The sequence below is a fragment of the Schistocerca gregaria genome, chromosome 1 (genome assembly GCF_023897955.1).
Source record: "Schistocerca gregaria isolate iqSchGreg1 chromosome 1, iqSchGreg1.2, whole genome shotgun sequence".
Lineage (NCBI taxonomy): Eukaryota > Metazoa > Arthropoda > Insecta > Orthoptera > Acrididae > Schistocerca > Schistocerca gregaria.
This window is the reverse complement of record NC_064920.1, coordinates 187,300,717-187,323,771: the sequence shown is the minus strand read 5'-3', so window position 1 is coordinate 187,323,771 and position 23,055 is coordinate 187,300,717. Positions and strand designations below refer to the sequence as shown.

Genomic DNA, 23,055 nt, shown 5'->3' with positions numbered 1-23,055 from the left:
AAACGCAACCTTTGGCTCACCCACAATATTATCTATGTGGTCTTTCCAACTGAAGTTGTTTGTAATTTTAACACCCAGGTACTTAGTTGAATTGACAGCCTTGAGAATTGTACTATTTATCGAGTAATCGAATTCCAATGGATTTCTTTTGGAACTCATGTGGATCACCTCACACTTTTCGTTATTTAGTGTCAACTGCCACCTGCCACACCATACAGCAATCTTTTCTAAATTGCTTTGCAACTGATACTGGTCTTCGGATGAACTTACTAGATGAAATTGTCACCCAGGTCATTTATATAGATCAGGAACAGCAGAGGTCCCACGATGCCTCCCTGGGGAACACCTGATATCACTTCAGTTTTACTCGGTGATTTGCCGTCTATTACTACGAACTGCGACCTCCCTGACACGAAATCACGAATCCCACAACTGAGACGTTACCCCATAGGCCCGCAGCTTGATTGAAGTCGCATGTGAGGAACGGTGTCAAAAGCTTTCCGGAAATCTAGAAATACGGAATCAACTTGAGATCCCCTGTCGATAGCGGCCATTACTTTGTGCAAATAAAGAGCTAGCTGCGTTGCACAAGAACGATGTTTTCTGAAACCATGCTGATTACGTATCAATAGATCGTTCCCTTCGAGGTGATTCATAATATCTGAATACAGTATATGCTCCAAAACCCTACTGCAAACCGACGTCAATGATATAGGTCTGTAGTTCGATGGATTACTCCTACTGCCCTTCTTAAACACTGGTGCGACCTGCGCAATTTTCCAATCTGTAGATACAGATCTATTGGTGAGCGAGCGGTTGTATATGATTGCTAAGTAGGGAGCTATTGTATCAGCGTAATCTGAAAGGAACCTAATCGGTATACAATCTGGACCTGAAGACTTGCCCGTATCAAGCGATTTGAATTGCTTCGCAACCCCCTAAGGTATTTAGAAACTCATGCTAGCAACTGTTCATGTTTCAAATTCTGGAATATTCCATTTGTCTTCCCTGGTGAAGGAATTTTGAAAAACTGCGTTCAATAACTCCGCTTTAGCGGCACAGTCATCGGTAACAGTACCATCGGCACTGCGTAGCGAAGGTTTTGACTGCGTCTTGCCGCTTGTGTACTTTACATATGACCAGAATTTCTTCGGATTTTCTACCAAATTTCAAGACAATATTTCGTTGTGGAACCTATTAAAGGCATCTGGCATTGAAGTCCGTACCAAATTTCGCGTGCTTTTTCCGTTGCCTCTGCAACAGTGTTCGGACCTGTTTTGTGTACCATGGGGGATCAGTTCCATCTCTTACCAATTTATGAGGTACGAATCTCTCAATTGCTGTTGCTACTATATCTTTGAATTTGAGCCACATTTCGTCTACATTTGTATAGTCAGTTCAGAAGGAATGGAGATTGTCTCTTAGGAAGACTTCTAGTGACACTTTACCTGCTTTTTTAAATAAAATTATTTTGCATTTGTTTCTGGTTGATTTGGATGAAATGGTATTGGGCCTATCTGCAATGACCTTGTGATCACTAATCCCTGTATCAATCATGATGCTCTCTATTACCTCTGGATTGTTTGTGGCTAAGAGGTCATGTGTGTTTTCGCAACCATTTACAATTCACGTGAGTTTGTGGACCAACTGCTCGAAATAATTTTTGGAGAAAGCATTTAGGACAATCTCGGAAGATGTTTTCTGCCTATCATCGGTTTTGAATAAGTATTTTTGCCAATATATCAAGGGAAGGTTGAAGTCCCCACCAACTATAACCGTATTAGTGGGGTATTTATTTGTTACGAGACTAAAATTTTGTCTGAACTGTTCAGCAACTATATCATTGGAGTCTGGGGGGCGGTAGAAGGAGCCAATTATTAACTTAGTTCGGCTGTTAACTATAACCTCCACCCATACCAATTCGTACAGAGTTTCTACTTCGACTTCATTACAAGATAAACCACTACTGACAGACACAAACACTCTACCACCAATTCTGCCTAATCTATCTTTTCTGAACACCGTCTGAGACTTCGTAAAAATTTCTGCAGAACTTATTTCAGGCTTTAGCCAGCTTTCTGTACCTGTAACGATTTCAGCTTGTGTGCTTTCTATTAGCGCTTGAAGCTCAGGGACTTTCCCAGCACAACTACAACAATTTACAACTACAATTCCGACTGTTCCTTGATCCAAGCACATCCTGTATTTGCCATGCACCCTTTGAGATTGCAGCCCACCCCGTATTTTCCTGAGGAGGCCTTCTAACCTAAAAAACTGCCAGTCCATGCCACACAGCCTCCACTACCTGTGTAGCCGCCAGCTGAGCAGGTCACGATAATGGCACCTCCTTTCTTAACTAACATCAGTTCACTAAATCCAGCCTCAAAGATAGCTAATGCTCATGGCCATTACAGTGTATATTTAAAAGAAACTTGACTTGCAGCCTCATAGCGGCACTACTAGCACTGGCACAAAATTTGAATATATGTCATCTTTCATACATACTTTGGGTCCCTCATGTTGCCAGTTGTTTTACTTGTCACTTGCCATTCTGTTACTGCAACATGTAGCCATTGTCATTTACCATGAAGCTTCACCCTCACATTTGTACTCATAGTGTTGACTCTGTAACTCAAAATACATGGCAGTGGCACTTACCATTGTGTTCCCCCAAGCTGCTCAATTAATATGACCCAATGGAGTTTTTGCCTTGCCTGTATTGCAGCCTCGATGAAAGAGATCCTGGTATTTGTTGAAAATGTTTTTGGAACCCTTGTCAAGACCACGTAGGTAATTTGTCCCGCACTCCCTTGGTGTGAACTTGGGTGTTACAGTCTTTACTAGTTAACAAAGTCTTCATATAATTTTGGGAAACTGAGTTATTTTTTCCCTCTTTCCTTCTTGACATCTTGATGAACTTCTCCACTGAACAATGTTGCTATTGAATCATCTCAGATTGAACATACGCTTCTATAATGGAGATGAGAGTTTTGTGTTGTTTTTCTCTTAGTGTACTGCAACATTTGTAAAAATGTTTTGGTTATGTTCAAGTTTTCCATGTTTTCTTTAGTGTTTAAAGTAAAGTAATGTCAGAACAATTTCTTTGAAAAGGATACGTCTTACATCCTTCCTTAGTGAAATTGTCAACAAGGTATTAAACACTATGGTTCATTTGAAATTGTAGGAATGTTATATAATGAAAAGTGTGTGTGTGTGTGTGTGTGTGTGTGTGTGTGTGTGCGCGCGTGCCCGCGCGTGCGTGTGTGTCAGTGTCAGATAGCAATACTGATACTAAATTGGAACAAATGGCTTAATATATGTGCTGTATGTTTTGGTAATTTTAGATTCACACATCCTCTTGATTCCTCCCAATCTGTGTAAAGCATGAGGAGATGCAAGAAACAAGACACATATCAAACATTTTTTGACCAGTGGTTTCATTAAGAATAAAAACAATGTAATAATACTTTAAAGTCATATACAGTGTACTGACACTGAAAATTCTTAGATAATACATCATAGTAGCAGAAATACTTCGCAAAGCTGCAGAAAGCACCACTGTAGAATAAACATACTCCGAATAATATAAAAATAATGTTTTCCAGCAATGTTTCAATATCTGCAATTTAAAATTAAATAAAATCTCCATATTACATACTATTAACATGTACAAAATACTACCGTACAAGAGCTGATGTTATTAAAGTATTTACAAATATTAGTAATGAAATATAGTAAAGATAAAATATACCATTTCTTTTTCCTCGGATGAAAGTCAAAAAACTTAGTTTCATAGACACACAGTAATTACAATTTATATGGTCATTACTCTATTATCATCACATATACACACACACATATATATATGTATCTATTTTCAAACAATGGAAATTCCATTGTCATTCATACTCATTTCTACATTTGGCTCCAGGTGCACAACATATATGGTCCCTTTAATTTTGACCATGAGTGAATTGAACAACAAATAAAGTGAATGTATTCCGGAACAAAAAGTAAAATATCATTAGCCCTACACTGAAATGTATATATACTCTGGACATAACAGTAACAATAAATTTTATACACTTTTACAGACGTTACAAATTTACAAGTAGATACAAAATATTTTCTGTTTACATATCTCTTTTTCTTTAAGTGTTTTAATGGAATCAGTCTTTTATGCAATAAACTGTACACAAATTCCAGTCAGTACGATTGAATATGAAAATACGCTGGAAAAAAAAAAAAAAAAAAAATTACTATCACTCATAACAGAAATTTAAGCTTTGGTACAGGCTCGTGAGAGTACTCATTCATAACAGGATGTAAACAAACAAAAATTAGCAAAGACAATCACCCACTTGTAGCCGATTGATGTATCATGCATAACAACATGTACCAGCTCAGAGATTTATTGGCTTTGAATAAAAGGAGGTCTGGATCAGAAACTGGTATAGACTGTGTTGTTTCGAATTTCTATGTGCTACACATAAATCAGATTCAAGCTGCCTTTCCAAATTCTTGTTTATAAAATGGTATTTGATTTACATATATTACAGTTAAACTACATTAGCAACAGTGCTCGATTCAATGTATTGTGTATTTCAGTCCACCACAGCAACAGATAAATTATGCACGCTAAACCAGATTTCTTCTTCTTTTTTATTTATTTATTTTTTTTTAATTATTAGTATCAGTACAAGATACTATCTATCTATCCATGTAAGCACCATAATACAACCATATACACTACATAACAAACAGTGAAAAAGACATATACTCAACTGTGTGACAGCACAATACAAGGCAGTTAGAATACAGAAAAATGACGAAACAAAATAACTGACATTGTAACACCAAGGATCAGACAGATCTGCACTTGTTGCGTACAAATTAAAACTAAGTAAAGGTTCCCATTTACCTAAGACAGATAACATTGCTCAAAGTAGTGTAAGGTAATGACTGTTGCGAAAACCAGTAAGTGAAGAATGGGTAAAGACTCTCAAAATCAGTCAGGGAAACTACAGGTTTGTTTTTGTTCACATCCGATTAAATAATTATTAGGTAAGACATACAAAGAATGAGTCTATCAGCAATAATTACTGAAGGACATTAAAGACTGGCCATATAGGATTGTAAAGTCAGAGCCCAGACATCAAATTCCTAAAGCAGTATACACCCCCTTCCAAATCACCTTTGAAGATCAGGAGATTTCCGAGCAGTGTTCAGCAAAAAACATTTGTATTTCATTAATTAATTGATCAGTAGGTAGGAACATCTTGTTATCAGATTGTAGTCATGAAGTCACTAATGTGCATAATTGTTTCTTTTTAAAATGGAAATTTTAATTAGCAAATATTAAATCATAATTGTTTGTAAGACAAATTAAAAGTTGACACAGACACAGAAAATGGATGTTACAAAAAATTAATTTCATATTTGACATTACGCATTTTTATACTGAATTTTAATTCACTGGGAATACTCGCATTTTTGAATGAACAGCAATTAAAAGTAAAATTGTTTTTTTACTAAAAATGTGATTATTTATTAGTTAATTTCCATTGGTTAATAAATATGGAATTTAAAAAGCTAACAACAAATAATCTACCACCTACCTACATTCAAACCTATGACTCTACAATTACAATTCCATTATGCTACGCACTGAGCTACCAACAAATTTGTTAATACAATACAAATGTTTTGTACTTAATTGTGTTCTGAAAATTTCCATTCTTCAAAGGTAATTTATTTGAATTTTCTGAGAACTGAGTCGTACAGCTAAATGAAACTGAGGTACACACTGGCTTTCAAAGCCTATAAGTTGTTGCAATATCTATCATTAAATGGCTGTATGCAGATTATAAGTACGAAGGAAATTGCAGGGGGGGGGGGGGGAGGGGGAGCACTCCCAGAGTCCCCTTGTTTTAATTTTGCTTCCTGAAGGTAAGAATGTAGTAAGTATGATTACAGCACATGAAGATTCAGGACTCCTAGATAGCAATGACTTCACGTTCAAACACATCATTTAAAATTGTACATTTCAAATGGATAGAAATTATTGAAAAACATGGTTGGTTTATATACCATGTCTAATGGCACAGTATCTAAACAGTAACAACAATAATGTGAAAGTCGTACCTGTCTCCCCCTTTTCATTATTTCTCTTATAAGTATGTTCAAGTAATGAAACATGCAAGCCTAGGAAGACTTGTTTGCAAAAATCGTAAAATACGTCAGAGGAATTTGTTTCATTACTCATAAGGTATTTTCCAAGATACTTTGAAGCTGTTCTGTGGAAGAACTACTATTCAATAGAAGAATTCATAGAGGATGAAATGATAATTTGAGCAGTGGGTAATCAAGTGTTACATGTTCTTCTATGTATACAGAACAAATGAGTATTAGTATCCTTTTGTTAACACCAACTGTTCTTACAGTGAAATTTTAGTGCAATTTTGACGTGTCTCCTGTACCTGAATCAAGTTATTTATATTATGTGCAGCACTTCCTTTTAATAGATCAGACGATCATCATCATTTTTTGTACAAAAAAAAAAAAAAAAAAAAAAAAAAAAAAAAAAAAAAAACTTGTCATCATATTCAACAAAAAGGACTTGTGAATGTAGAAACTAAACAAACAGGTAACATTTCTCAGTTTTTAAATTAACACATGCCCATATTTTCCCTGCACTTAAACTATTATTTGTGTTATGGTACGTTCACATTTACTAAGGTACTAAGAAAACATGAAAAGTAAGAATACTATTAGGCTCTTACTAAACTAGAACCACGTTAAGAGACAAGCAACTGGCCCATATAACTGTGCCAGATCAGGGGGGGGGGGGGGGAAGAGCTACTGTGTAGCAGTAAATTCAGGTATAGTACCAAATTATTTTGCTGCATGTATCCTCTGAGAATGCCAGTCATTGACATGAAAGGTGTGTAAGAGAACAGTCACATAAATAATGTATAAATTCAAAAAACAATTACACTGTATAACTGAAGGCCTCAAAATTGTTTTTAACTGTATGCTATAAGATCCCTATTCTCTGTTCTACCTGACATTCCCTGAAGATGGCAGAAATGAAATTTTACTTGTATAGTCACTAATTTACAAACCCAAAATCAGAAGAGGAATTCAGGACTTCACAACACAGAGCATGCAATTCTTGATACCAATTGTAGCACATGCTAATGGAGTTATCTAGGAGGTAATTTTTCCAAGAAGTCTAATTCTATGGCACTTTCAAGCTGACTGATTGATGTAACTGGAGGCTGAGTACGATGCTGACTTAGTGTTGTGAAAAATGGATGCAAATCTTGAAGTGTATCAATGGTGCTGGTTGTGAGAAGCAACTGCCCAGGCTGACGTGTCATTGGTTCCACTGATGTCTGAAACTTTACAAGTTAAAGCAAATTAAAATAGGAAAAACTTCTTCACAATTTTGTATAAATGAAAGGACAGTAACAATTCATCCCTTCTCCCCCAACCTCTCTCTCACTCTCACTCTCTCTCAAACGCACACGCACACACACACACACACACACACACACACACACACACACACACACACACCTGCTGTTGCAAATGAAATTTTGTATGGTAAAGGAAACACTCAAATAATATGAAAGTAAAAAAGCATCTATCATCTTATACACTTGTAGCTCTGTCACTACACAACCAGTAAATTCAACCTCCCCCACCCCCACCTTTCCTGTTCTCTTTTAAGCCAAGTATCAAATACAGTGCAGTGTGTCAGGTACACATTACATTTATAACTAATCATTAGCTAATGCTTCTGATGAGGTAACATGAGCACAATTCTAGGCACTGAATCACACCTTAGCTCAGTCAGAAACCCTTCCCCCCTCCCGCCCCATACACATCCACCATCTTGAAGAACTTGTTCACAATGCAATGAGCATTTAACACACATTAAACTAAACTTTATAATCTAATGCGGACTATTCATATGCTAGATATCTGACTCATTTATTGGAGAGTATGTAGTACCAGCTTAAACCCCCTCCCTCTTTCTTTATTATATTCACAATATTATGACCATTAACACTGATTTTTACACAGTTGTCTGCAAAAAGTTTAGTGTGCTCCCAGTCAAGTGAGCCTTGGAACAAAGCAGGAAACACACACTATACACAAAGTCATTTCAGTGCCTTACTGATAATCACAACCTGATGAAAGTGACTCTAGTAGCAACCTTCCTTCAGCTTGTTGCATTGTATTACAACAGCTTTAATTTAATTACATGGTCATCTCTACAATGGGCTTTCACAAGCCTTTGTTATTATCACATGAAATATGCTAATCCATACTGGGCATACTGCCTCATGTGGTATGATGTCATGTCAGACGTAAACATTGCTCCTGAAGATGCTCCAGAACATGATGACAATTTCTGCGCTCTCTTTCTCACCCGGTACGTCTCCTAGAACTGAGCGACCTCCCTGTTGTCAACAAGATGTGGATTTCATGCCTATTCTTCTCTGTTTTATGAAGACTACCAACTTTTAGTGTTTTAACCAGTACTGTGTTTCAAGTTTTATTTACCATAATTTCATAATGATTATCAAAAATAAGTCTCACATTAGAACATGAGTATATTTCTAATGTGGTTCCATGGAAGACTTTCCCTTCTGTGTTTCATTTACACAATCGGAACAAGAGGGAATCCCATGTGTGCGTTTGTGTCCGTACTCTGCCTATGACACTGCCATTGTGTTTGGTGCTTTGTGTACTGTGAAGAGACAAGTAGAGCTAATTGCACACTGATTAAGGGTTAATGCCACACAGAATCAAGTTACTTTTACACTGAGATAGAGATTCTAACAGAGAAATATATCCCAACTGATTTTAAAAGAGAAACAAATACTAATGTAAAACATTTTGTTTCCAAATGCATGACATCCACATTACTAATTACAAAATACTTGACATTATGACATCTGTGATTTTCAAATCCTCCACATAAAATATTACCACTTATTATCTCGATAAAAAACAAATTGTTGAGATTCTTTGTTCTAGATCAGTGGTTCCCAATCTTTCCTACCAGGTGCTGCCCCCCCCCCCCCCCCATCCCTTTGCAACCCCAGAATATCTATTGCTCCTGTATGTTTATTTTTTTTTTTTTTTACTGTAATCTACAATCAACACTTCGACAAGAGAGAGTTTTCAAAAGCAAAGTAATACAAAACTATTCTGTTTGAAATGGCTTAGTAACCAAGACAGAAATACCTTCATGTCTTCTTAAATTCCTTATGATATCGTTTTCAACTGAACAAGACTTTTCACATCCAACTTTTTATTTTATGTGACGAAAGTCGCAAAAAAAAATTCCAGATCATCAATGAGATCCTTGAAATTGTTTTTATTTAAGCAGCTCCTGAATGTTGGTTTGAAACTAGTTGAAATATACCTAAGGACATTCTCCATGTTCAGGCAACCAAGATGTTTTGTTTTCATGGCTAGTCGAACCCAGCTAACATAGGCATGTAGATGAGGACTGTCGGAGGATTTTTAAGGCGGCTTTTGCCATTAGAGCATTCTGAGGACAAATAAGGAACTTAAGTTTGAACTCTTCTTGAAGCCATTCTAGGCATTGGGACTGACAATGTTCTCCACTCATTGACATGGCAGTGTTGCCTATCCAAAAGTTCACTGAATGAAAAGGCAGTAATGGGAGCATCCAGGTGACACTTTAATAGATGTGTCTTTCACAAGAAGGCCCTCAGGGTGTTCCATTGACCAATTTCATGATGAGCTTAAAATGGCACAAAATGCATATATTATACCTATAGATTTATTTATCCCTAGTCAAGAATTCATCTATGGTATAGAAGGATATATTTTTCAATTTATTTTTAAAAATATTGCTGCTGTCTGTCAGATATTTTATTTCATGTGGTAATTTATCAAAATGTTTTGTAGCAGCATATTTTACCCCTTTCTGTGCTAAAGATAGGTTAAGTAAAGGATAGTGTAAGTCTTTCTTTCTTTCTTTCTTGCATTATAATCATGAATGTCACTGTTGTTTTTAAACTGGTCCCTGTTGTTGAGAACAAATTTTAGTATTGAGCAAATGTACTATGAGGCTATTGTAAGAATTCCTAACCTTTTAAACAGATGCCTACAAGATGTGTGACTATGAGCCCCACACATCATTCTAACTACTTTAATCCATTACTATGGTGTTTTTACCTTGTAGTTTCAAATTCAGGGTCTCAAAGAAGTATGCACGGTATGCTGAGGAAAACAAAGCTGTCATCAGTGATAGAATGATGTAGCTCAGGTTTCCCTCGACTCAAAAGTCTTGTCTCTGATTTCAATTCATACAGCCTGCTGAGCACACTGCCCTTCGTAAGCCACCAGACTTGTTTATGGAAGATTGGTGTTCAGCACACAGGACAACAGAAAAAATGAATATTCACAGCACCTGAATTAATTTTATTAACTACACTGACAGCCACTTTCAGTGAAATGTTCAGTTAGAAGCTAGGGCTTGTCTGCGGATCATACAGTGAAAGCCAATAAGGTTAGGATTTGTTTTCTTTGACAATATTTAGGAAGCCAAAACATGAATCTAAAATGGCTCGTGCTCCAGCAGTACGAATTCCCATAAAGCTGTCCCCAGACAAACAACTATGTTCTTCCTCTTAGAAAACAGTAGTTCTTCTCATCCACAAATCAACAGTATACTATTAAGTGGGTGGCAGGAGGAACAAGACTTCTGGTCAGGTGAATACACTGTTATAAATATGCACTCAAATAACTGTAATGCAGGATTGGGCTTAATAATGAATAAAAAATAGGAACGTGGATAAGATATTACAAACAGCATTATGAACACATTGTCACCAATATAGACGTGAAGCCCACACCCGCAACAGCAGTACAAGCTCTGCAGATGAGGAGGAGATTGAAGAAATGTATGATCAGATAAAAGAAATTATTCGGATAATTATGGGAACCGATAATTTAATAGTCATGAGGGACTGGAATTTGATAGCAGTTGGTTATGAACTACAGAAACTGCAAAAAGACAGGAATTTAAGGAGATGGGACCTGGATAGACTGAAAGAACCAGAAGTTGTAGAGGGTTTCAGAGGGTGCATTAGGGAACGATGACAAGAACAGGGGAAAGGAATACCATAGAAGAAGAATGGGTAGCTCTGAGATATGAAATAGAGACGGCAGCAGAAGAGTAGGTAAAATATAAGGTCTACCAGAAATCTTTGGGTAACACAAGAGATATTGAATTTAATCGATAAAGGAGAAAATATAAAAATGCAATAAATGAAGCAGGCCCAATGTAAGATAAATACTCCTACAGGAAAAATAAAAAAAAAACCTTTGGAGAAAAAGGAACCACCTATATGAATATGAAGAGCTCAGATGGAAAATGAGTCCTAAGCAAAGAAGGGAAAGCAGTACGGTGGAAAAAGTATACAGAGGATCTGTATACAAGGGAAGTGTACTCAAGGGCAATAGTATGGAAATGGAAGAGGACACAGAGAAAGATGAGAAGGGAGATATGATACTGCGTGAAGAATTTGATAAAGCACTGACAGATTTAAGTCAAAACAAGGACCCGGAAGTAGACAACATTCCGTTAGAGCTATTGAGCTGTGGGAGAGCCAGTCATGACAAAACTCTACCATCTGGTGAGCAAGATGTATGAGACAGGCAAAATACCCTCCGACTTCAAGAAAAGAACAATAATACCAATTCCAAAGACAGCAGGTATTGACAGGTGTAAAAATTATCAAACTATCAGTCACAGCTGCAAAATACCAACATGAATCCTTTGTAGACGAATGGAAAAACTGGTAGAAGCTGAACTCGAGGAAGATCAGTCTGGGTTCCGAAGAAAAGTAGGAACACATGAGGCAATACTGATCCTATGACTTCTCATAGGAGATAGGTCAAGGTAAGGCAAATTTAGGAGATAGGTCAAGGTAACGCAAATTTACGTTTATAGCACTTGTAGACTGAGAGAAAGCGTTCAACAATGTTGATTGGAATACTCTCTTTCAAATTCTATAGATGGCAGGCAGGGGTAAAATACAGGGAGGAAAAGATTATTTACAAACTGTACAGAAACCAAATGGCAGTTATAAGAGTCAAGGGGCACGAAAGGGAAGCACTGGTTGAGAAGGGAGTGAGACAGGGTTGTACCTTATCCCCGATGTTATTTGGTCTGTATATTCAGCAAGCAGTAAAGGAAACAAAAGAAAAATTTGGAGTAGGAATTAAAGTCCAGGGAGAATAAATAAAAACTTTAAGGTTTGTCGCTGACATTGTAATTCTGTCCGAGACAGCAAAGGACTTGGAAGAGAAATTGAACAGAATGGACACTATCTTGAAAGGAGGATATAAGATGAACATCAACAAAAGCAAAAAGAGGAAAATGGAATGTAGTTGAATTAAATCAGGCAATGCTGAAGGTATTAGATTAGGAAATGAGACACTTGAAGTAGTAAAGGAGTTTTGCTATTTGGGTAGCAAAATAGCTGATGATGGTAGAAATAGAGAGGATATAAAATGTAGACTGGCAATGGCGAGGAAAGCGTTTCTGAAGAAGAAAAATTTGTTAACATCGAGTACAGATTTAAGTGTCAGGAAGTCTTTTCTGAAGGTATTTGTATGGAGTGTAGCGATGTACGGAAGTGAAACACAGATGATAAACAACAATTCAGACAAGAAGAGAATAGCAGCTTTTGAAATGTGGTGCTACAGAAGAATGCTGAAGATTATATGAGTAGATCACGTAACTAATGAGGAGGTATTGAATTGAATTGGGGAGAAGAGGAATTTGTGGCACAACTTGAATAGAAGAAGGGCTCAGTTGGGAGGACACGTTTGAGGCATCAAGGGACACCAATTTAGTACTGGAGAGATGCGTGGAGGGTAAAAATCGTAGAGGGAGACCGAGAGATGAATATGCTAAGTAGATTCAGAAGGATGTAGGTTGCAGTAGTTATTCAGAGATGAAGATCAACAACAACAACGCTTTTAGGTCATTGTTGAGCTATATCAGTAGAATCGTCTTGCTGGAAAAAAAAAAGAGACATTTTCAGTCTTTTAAGTAGATGTTCTTTCACATTCAGGGAAATTTCATCAATCCCATGTTGTACATTGTCCATTTTTTGCTGACTACCTTCTCCAAAAACAGTTCTGGCTGCTTCAAGAATGGGATGTTTGATTAATGCCTACGTATAGTATGAGGTTTTTTGCTGTTAAGAGAGAAATTTCACATGATGCTTTAATAACTTTCTCATTTTCATGTTGAAACATACAATCAGATTCAGTTTCATGTGATTTAAGGAACTTTTTGTTTCCAACAAAAGACAGTTTTTCTATGCCAGGTGAGTTGTTGTATGATGTTCCAGACACACAGGCCGCAATGAATCGTTACTGAGGGCATTATGACATACAACATAATGTGACAGTTGGACATTGTGTTTTTCAAAAACATGAATCCATGCTTAATAAAGTCTTCATTATAGAAATCTTCTTTTAACCAAAATTTCGCTCAATGCAAAAAGTGAATAAAAATTATATTTACTTCTACAGAGCACAATGGGCAGTTACTAATGCAAGGTCCAGACCAAAGAATGTATTGTGTTAGTAATAACTTAGTAATGTGCAAGGCACACCTGATTCTGCCAATTCTAGAAAAAAAATGCAGTCACTAACTGTAATAAGATTACAAAATTTTCGATCTGTCTGATCACATGCTTCTATGCTTCTCCCACTCCCTCCCCATAAATTTGTCACGCTCCCCCCATTTGGGAACCACTGCTGTAAATGCATTAATACAGATTTTAAGGTCAGGGTATCAGAATAACTACCATTCTTTTAGCATTCCTGAGAATGCCGGTGATAATTATTCTCATGTTTAAGCTGTAAATAATCTCATTTGACATACATGGGGCCTTCTTCTCTATGAGGTTCTTACATACACTCCTGGAAATGGAAAAAAGAACACATTGACACCGGTGTGTCAGACCCACCATACTTGCTCTGGACACTGCGAGAGGGCTGTACAAGCTGTACAAGCAATGATCACACGCATGGCGCAGCGGACACACCAAAACCGCGGTGTCGGCTGTCGAATGGCGCTAGCTGCGCAGCATTTGTGCACCGCCGCCGTCAGTGTCAGCCAGTTTTCCGTGGCATACGGAGCTCCATCGCAGTCTTTAGCACTGGTAGCATGCCGCGACAGCGTGGACGTGAACCGTATGTGCAGTTGACGGACTTTGAGCGAGGGCGTATAGTGAGCATTCGGGAGGCCGGGTGGACGTACCGCCGAATTGCTCAACACGTGGGGCGTGAGGTCTCCACAGTACATCGATGTTGTCGCCAGTGGTCGGCGGAAGGTGCACGTGCCCGTCGACCTGGGACCGGACCGCAGCGACGCACGGATGCACGCCAAGACCGTAGGATCCTACGCAGTGCCGTAGGGGACCGCACCACCACTTCCCAGCAAATTAGGGACACTGTTGCTCCTGGGGTATCGGCGAGGACCATTCGCAACCGTCTCTATGAAGCTGGGCTACGGTCCCGCACACCGTTAGGCCGTCTTCCGCTCACGCCCCAACATCGTGCAGCCCGCCTCCAGTGGTGTCGCGACAAGCGTGAATGGAGGGACAAATGGAGACGTGTCGTCTTCAGCGATGAGAGTCGCTTCTGCCTTGGTGCCAATGATTGTCGTATGCGTGTTTGGCGCCGTGCAGGTGAGCGCCACAATCAGGACTGCATACGACCGAGGCACACAGGGCCAACACCCGGCATCATGGTGTGGGGAGCGATCTCCTACACTGGCCGTACACCTCTGGTGATCGTCGAGGGGACACTGAATAGTGCACGGTACATCCAAACTGTCATCGAACCCATCGTTCTACCATTCCTAGACCGGCAAGGGAACTTGCTGTTCCAACAGGACAATGCACGTCCGCATATATCCCGTGCCACCCAACGTGCTCTAGAAGGTGTAAGTCAACTACCCTGGCCAGCAAGATCTCCGGATCTGTCCCCCATTGAGCATGTTTGGGACTGGATGAAGCGTCGTCTCACGCGGTCTGCACGTCCAGCACGAACGCTGGTCCAACTGAGGCGCCAGGTGGAAATGGCATGGCAAGCCGTTCCACAGGACTACATCCAGCATCTCTACGATCGTCTCCATGGGAGAATAGCAGCTTGCATTGCTGCGAGAGGTGGATATACACTGTACTAGTGCCGACATTGTGCATGCTCTGTTGCCTGCGTCTATGTGCCTGTGGTTCTGTCAGTGTGATCATGTGATGTATCTGACCCCAGGAATGTGTCAATAAAGTTTCCCCTTCCTGGGACAATGAATTCACGGTGTTCTTATTTCAATTTCCAGGAGTGTATATTACACTATGTATAAACTACTGGAGGAACATAAAGAAAAGCAAAAAAAAAAAAAAAAAAAAAAAATATATTGTAAACATTTATATCTCAGGGCTTCTTTTCATTCATGGTTTTTATTCTGTCATTTGTAGTAGCAGGTCAATACTTTTCTCAAGCCTACATCATATAAACATTCAGAAAGACTGGAAGGGGGCATCTCTTGCTATCGTTCACTGTTGTGTCACTAACATTTTTACCTGTAGGAAGATCACTAGGGACAACATACAAAGTGTTTGCTTTCCAACTTAAATGATACAAAATAATATATACAGGTACTGTGCAGCATCTCATCAAAGTCTTCAGTGCTTGTATAGAACAAACTGTGTAAGCATTAGTTAATATTAAAAATCAACATTATGCCTCTCATTTATTTGAACTACTCTGCCCACATCGCATTCCTAATCCATTACACACTGAATCATTTCTATACCACTTTACTGCATTCACGGCATTAGATTTGCACGTGGTAGCCAAAAGTTTCCCACTATAGTCTGTTTAAAATTACTTGATAGTTAACACTTCACAGTTGAAGGTGTCTGTCTCCAATCAGAGCACTCATGCAACATCACTCCTAAAATGTTTTCCACTGTCAAAGTGTCTCAACAAACTGTCAGTTAACTTCCAATTACTTGTCTGGCTTTTTTTACAAGTTGTGTTTGGATCCCGAGTCCTGGGTCTGGCCCTTTTATTTTGCATTTCATCACACACAATAAACACACCCAAAACAACACAGACAGACAACACGATGGTAACGAAATAACGCACATTTCATACACACCACTACCCAAAGACTGCTGGATTCTTTTGCACAAGAGGTGATTCAGCTTCACATATTTAATTATCATCACAAAGATTGGCCTGCAGTAGGTAAACTTCATATGACACGTGAAACAAATTTTTTTGAAGACAGAAAACAATTGTTGCAACTGGTTCTATATACCTTGTATAAGTATAACGACATAATTTCAACCGGTTCTGCAGTGCAGTGATAATGTGAGTCTGTGGTGAAAAGTAGGCAGGTTTGAATGTTGCAATATGTGGTAATATTTTTTTGTTTTTCAAGACTTGACCAAAATAACTCTATTATTTTCAATTAACAGCTTTCAATCTAATTTCTTTTTTTTTTTTTTTTTTTTAAATTTTGTTGCATCATCTTTCATATTGACTTTTTTTATTTGCTCTTATTCTTCCTTCTTTTGGAATTTGCTTGTGTGAATAATAGCCTGTAAATGAGTTCCAACCAGGACAATTGTGACAGCCCATGTAGCAAAAGTGAGAAGTTACAGTTCGCTTTTAGCACTGAAACTGAATTTTTTCCATTGTAAGTTCACTCGTACAGGTTTGAAATCTGTGAGCAAACTGAGTGTGATTAATAGTTCTGCCACAGGTTGAATACTGCCATTTTCTCAATGCATTGTACGTCAAGAGGTTGTGGTTAAGATATGAGTGTAAATTCGGGCCTACAAAATGCATTGTCTGCCGCAATTCAATAACTGGCCATTTAAAGTCTGCTATGGATAGAGCTGGTACTACATACTCTCCAAAAAATGGGTGTGATATCTAGCATATGAATAGTCCACATTAGATTATCAAGTTTAGTTAAATGTGTGTCAAATGCTCATTGCATTGTGAACAAGCTCTTCAAGATGGTGGATTTGTATGGGGTGGGAGGAGGGGAAGGAGGTCTGACTGAACTAAGGTGTGATTTAGTGCTTAGAATTGTGCTCATGTTACCTCATCAGAAGCATTAGCTAATGATTAGTTATAAATGTAATATGTACCTTGCACACTGTACCTTAATTTAATACTTGGCGTAAAAGAGAACAGGAAAGGGGGGGAGGGCTTCACTGCGGAACCGATTAACACTGCTCCATGTTAAATGAAAAGCATTTCAGCAAATGTGAAGTGAACCAACATGTTTGCGTGTTGCCTTTAATTGTGCAGTAGCTGATATGGCAACACTGTAGCGCCAAATGACAGACATCAACCATCAAGTAATTTTATCCCAGCATTAATCGGTTCTGCATTAATGCATTAGAATATCAACAAGTTTTCGTGCCATATGCTGACTACAGCCCGCACTGGTCATCTATAAGCATCTGCAACTGGTATCTGATCACAAACCACAACAGAAAATTATATAAGTTCTGTCGTTAGAGGCAGAGCTCATGCTCACAAGGAGACACAGCTATCAGAATTATATATTTTTTTATCTTTACAGTATGAGAAGAACAGAACTCTGATATCACTCTGCCACAGCAGTTCAATGCAACTCTCAAAAATTCTTGAGAAAATCAACTCAAAGTTTTCAGAATATCTTTAATACCCTAAACCAAGTTCATTCTTCAATGGATTGTGTGGCTTTATGTTAGAATACATTGACATCAGTGACTCTCTTCATTGAAGAAGATGTTTGGGGTTGTGGTGAATATTGTTTTAACGTATTAATCCACAATGCTCAATGTCAGTGTACACAAAAACTGGTAAATGTGGTGACTATGCTTGCATGCAATGCAGAAAGTTCAAAAATCTGGTGTATGGGTACCGCATGCTCTATGCCAAAATCGCAAAAATGTTATGCATTGGAGGAACAGTGACGGTGTGGTGTACTACAGATTGCTTCCCCAAGGTGCAATCATCACTGCTGACATATTGTCAACAACTGAGAGATTTTGCAGATGTAGTCCAAGAACAACAGCCAGGAAAATTGTATGAAGTGATGCTACTCCATAATAATACTCGCTCATATTTTTCTAGACTGACAAAAAATATGTTACAGGAGTTGGGTTGGAAAGTCATTTCGCATCCACCTTATTCACCTGATCTTGCACACTCAGATTTTCACCATTTCCACATTCTATCACACACCATTCAAAGGGCGTCCTTTCTGGATGAAAATGCAACCTGAAAATTATTCAATGAGTTCTTCACCTCAAAACTGTGCGATTGCTACAGTCATAGAATTGAAAAGTTATATCAGTCTTTCAGTCTGTTGTAAATAGCGAAGAAGAATATATTATTGATGACTAAAGTCTCTGTTCTACGTGTATGTTGTGTTTATTAAATTTATGGAAAACCATTATGAACTTATGTATTAACCCAATAATATGCAATCAGTTTATATTTACAGCTAATATATGCTACCTTTATATCCATTAAATGAGCTATCCGTTTGATGTGAGGAACAAAATCATGCGGACGAGCTGTTTCACCTAGTCCTTGATTATCCACATCTGACAGCTCAGAACTACCCACAAATGCCCAACGATACCTGGAGAGAGAGAGAGAGAGAAAAAAAAAGGTTATGAACACACATCACATTACAAAGGTACAAACAAGTGCATGAGAGAATAATAAAATGGTAAATACTATCATATGATTCATACTAAAACTCAATATGAAACAGATTTTAACATAAAATTAATCAAACAATTTTTCAGCAGAATACTTGATTGTGTGTAATGATGGGCTATCATCTGCTGATGAGTATGATTGTCTTCAAAACTCAGTTTCTATGAGGTCTTAAGTAACTGTACAGGCTAATCTAAGAGTTGTAGATTTTTCCACAGTTGAAAGCAACTAATACAAAAATAGATCCAAACCCTGATGATTTAGAATTTTGTAATTTTATTCTAGGTGTCAAAATAAGATAAAAGCCGAAATTAAAGTTTTTGGGATGTTTCAGTTTTGAGTCATTAATTTTTAAAGCTCCCAAAACTGCAATTTTTGCAACATTTTGAAGCCTCATAGTGGCCATATTGCAAAAAGTATAAGACATATAGGCCTGAAATTTATACCATTTTATTCAGTTTGTTATAGGCTTTAAAAATTTGTGTTGCTTGACCAAATTCATTAAAATGCATAATTTTCCCACACCAAAATTTTTAAATTCTGAAAATTTCAAAATCAAAACTTTCGTTTGTTTTAGAAAAAATATGTTAGTTGTACACTGTTTGTTAATGCATGTGCCAAATTTCATGATGATGTTCCACAGAGAACATATGGAAATAAATTTTATTTTACTGGTATTTCTATTGCATACTGTATCTCAACTGAACTTGGTTTGCAAGCTAGTTCACAAAATTATCATTAAAATGAAAGTACTGAGTACTAGGATGCTTCACTTAAGCATTTTAGATTTGTAATACACTACACCATACACTGAAGTGACAAAGGTCATGGGACAGCAATATGCACATATAAAGATGGCAGTTTTATCATGTACATGAGGTACAAAAGGGCAGTGCACTGGCGGAATTGTCATTTGTACTTAGGTAATTCATGTGAAAAAGTTCCCAACTTTATTATGGCTGCACAATGGGAGTTAAGAGACTTTGAATGCAAAATGGTAGTTGGCACTAGATGCATGGGAGTTGTCAGACAAACAAAAATATGTGAAATAACCGCAGAAATCTGTGTGGGACTATGACAAATGTATCAATTAGGACAGAGCACCAAAATTTGGTTCATGGCAGCAGATAATCAATGCGAACGTTTTTGCTAACAGCTTTACATCGCCTGCAACGCCTCTTCTGGGCTCGTGACTATATCGGTTGGACTCTAGATGAATGGAAAACCATGGCCTGGTCAGATGAGTCTTAGTTTCAGTTGGTAACGGCTGATGGCAAGATTCAAGTGTGGCACAGACCCCACAAAGCCATGAACACAAGTTGTCAACAATGCACTATGCAAGCTGTTGTTAGCTCCATAATGGTGTGGGCTGTGTTCTCATGGAATGGACTGGGTCCTCTGGTCCAACTCAACCGATCATTGACTGAAAATGATTATGTTTGGTTACTTGGAGACCATTTGCAGCCATTCAAGGATCTCATGCTTCTGAACAATGATGGGATTTTTATGGATGACAGTGCGCCATCTCACTGGGCTACAATTGGTTGCGACTGGTTTGAAGAGCTTTCTGGACAATTCGAGCACATGGTTTAGCACCCAGATTGTCTGGAATAAATCCCATCAAACGTTTACGAGACATAATCGAGATGTGAGTTCACACACAAAATCCTGAACCAGCAACACTTTCACAATTATGGACGGCTACAGAGGTAGCATGGCTCAATGCCATGTCGAGTTGCTGCACTACATTGGACAAAAGCAGGTCCAACACAAAATGGAATCAGGTGACTTTTGTTACCTCACTGCGTAACAGTTAATATAAATAATGTTATGGATAGTATACATTTTTCATTTTTTATATATTTTAATTTACATTAGTTTAGTTCTTATTTGTACAATGACTGTGTGTGTGTGTGTGTGTGTGTGTGTGTGTGTGTGTGTGTGTGTGTGTGTGTGTGTGTATGTATGTAAAACCAATATATAATAAAATATAAACAATCACTCCTATTCTTAACGTTTGAGTGGGATAAAGCATGTATGCCATCAGTCACTTTTTCTATGTGACAAATGATGAGCATGCAACATAAAAACGGAGCTTGGCAAAAAGATTTTATAAAGCCATAGTCATCACAGGAACTCAAAACTATCGTGAAATTATCCCTATGAGCAAGCCCAAAATATATGTTTATGATTCCAAGGATTTTAATGTTCATAAAATTCAAATGGGTCCAGATGCTGCAGCATTTGAACGGATTACAGAACTAGTTTCCTGTGCCCATGACAATAAATGGTGGATGGTTTCTGTGCTATCAAGAAATGAAAAAGTAGTAGATAACCTAAACTTCATACTTCGTAAATTAAATACCGCAATTACCACAGGAAGAACATATAGACTATGACCTGAAGAGCTACGTACAGCTTCAGATTACATTGGAAAAAGACTGTGTCATTACATTAACAATCTGTCACTGCACTTGGAAGAACTAGGTTACGTCATTTGAAATAAAACTCCAATACACAATCATAGATTCTAGTAAGATTGTTAGTGGATCACCTTAATATCTACCTATTTCTTTGCAAGGCACTCAATTACCACGTTGTTAAGTAATAACAGCTACATTACCGATAATTGATAGAATTGATGAGTATTAATGTATTTGTAAAGTGAGGGTATAATTAAGGAAATTGTTCATAGTGCCGAAGAAACTGGTACAGACATGTGTAATCAAATACAGAGATAAGTAAAAAGACAGAATATGGCGCTGCGGTTGGCAATGCCTATATAAGACAACAAGTGTCTGGCGCAGTTGTTAAATTGGTTACTGCTGCTACAAAGGCAGATTATCAAGATTTAAGTGAGTTTGAATGTGGTGATGTAGTTGGTGCACGTTTTCCTGTACGACCATTTCACGAGTGTACCGTGAATATACGGAATCCAGTAAAACATCAAATCTCAGACATTGCTGCATCCAGAAAAAGATCATATAAGAATGGGACCAATGATGACTGAAGAGAATCGTTCACCATGACAGAAGTGTAACCCTTTCACAAATTGCAGCAGATTTCAATGCTGGACCATCAACAAGTGTTAGTCTACGAACCATTCAATGAAACATCAACGATATGGGCTTTTGGAGCCGCAGGCCCACTCGTGTACCCTTGATGACTTGATGATGCCTCGTCTGGATAACTTCATGAATCCACGGAACTCTGCATGTCAGCAGGAAACTGTTGAAGCTGGCGGAGGCTCTGAAATTGTGTGGGGCATATGCAGTTGGAGACCCTCGAAACATCTAGATACAACTCTGACAGGTGACACATAAATAAGCATCCTGTATGATCACCTGCATCCATTCATGTCCATTATGCATTCCGATGGACTTGGGCAATTCCAGTAGGACAGTGCACCCCACATGGTCAGAATTGCAACAGAGCAGCTCCAGGGACACTCTTGTGTCACACTTCCGCTGGCCACCAAACTCCCCTCACATGAACATTATTGAGCATATCTGGGATACCTTGCATTGCTGTTCAGAAGACACCGCAACCCCTTGTACTCTTACGGATTTATGAACAGCCATGCACAATTCATGGTGCCAGTTCCTTCCAGCACTACTTCAGACGTAAGTTGAGTCCTTGCCATGTTATGTTGCGGAACTTCTGCATGCTCACGGGCACCCTACACAATATTAAGCAGGAGTACCACTTTCTTTGGCTCTTCAGTGTAAATTTTAAGTGTATAATTCTAATGATGTAATAAATTCATTGTCAGAAAATAAAAAAAATAGTGACTGGAGAGTCTTATCTGGTTTTTGACATATTACATCTGAGTAAAAACTCTAAAGCCCTCCAGACTGTGCATTTAGTGCTGTGCCTACCAGTAAAATAAAACTTATTTTAGTGTTCCTACTGAACACAATCACAAAATTTGGGACACACATTGACAAATAATGTGTGACTAACATAGATTTTCTTTCTTTCTTTCTTTCCTTTTTTTCCAAAAACAAATAAATTCCAATTTTGAAATCTTCGAAATTAAAAAAATAATTTAACCTGAGAAAATTTGGCATTGTTATAAATATTGTCAATTAGTATGCGTTTGTAAAGTTTATAAGAAAATTGGGGGAAAAGATACAAATTTTACATCTGTTTGTTGAATAGATTTTGAGAGATGGTGATTTTTATGTTTAAAAACCTAACAAAAATCACATAATTTTGGAGGTTTTATAAATGAATAACTCAAAA

General features: G+C 37.9%; 1 protein-coding gene across 2 annotated transcripts in view; it reads right to left on the bottom strand.

Moving 5' to 3' along the window:
* Window positions 1-3,418: 3,418 nt before the first annotated feature.
* The window catches only part of LOC126336429 (protein dopey-1 homolog), a 341,808-nt gene continuing 322,171 nt past the window's right edge, over window positions 3,419-23,055 (bottom strand). Inside the window, exons 31-32 of one of the 2 annotated variants that reach the window (XM_050000125.1) lie at window positions 18,604-18,730; window positions 3,419-7,403 (exon numbers count right to left, since the gene is read on the bottom strand). In XM_050000125.1, the coding sequence (XP_049856082.1) occupies window positions 7,206-7,403; window positions 18,604-18,730 (325 nt within the window). In that variant the 3' untranslated portion in view covers window positions 3,419-7,205. The remainder of the gene's footprint in view (window positions 7,404-18,603; window positions 18,731-23,055) is intronic. The other variant, XM_050000134.1, reaches the window with a different exon arrangement.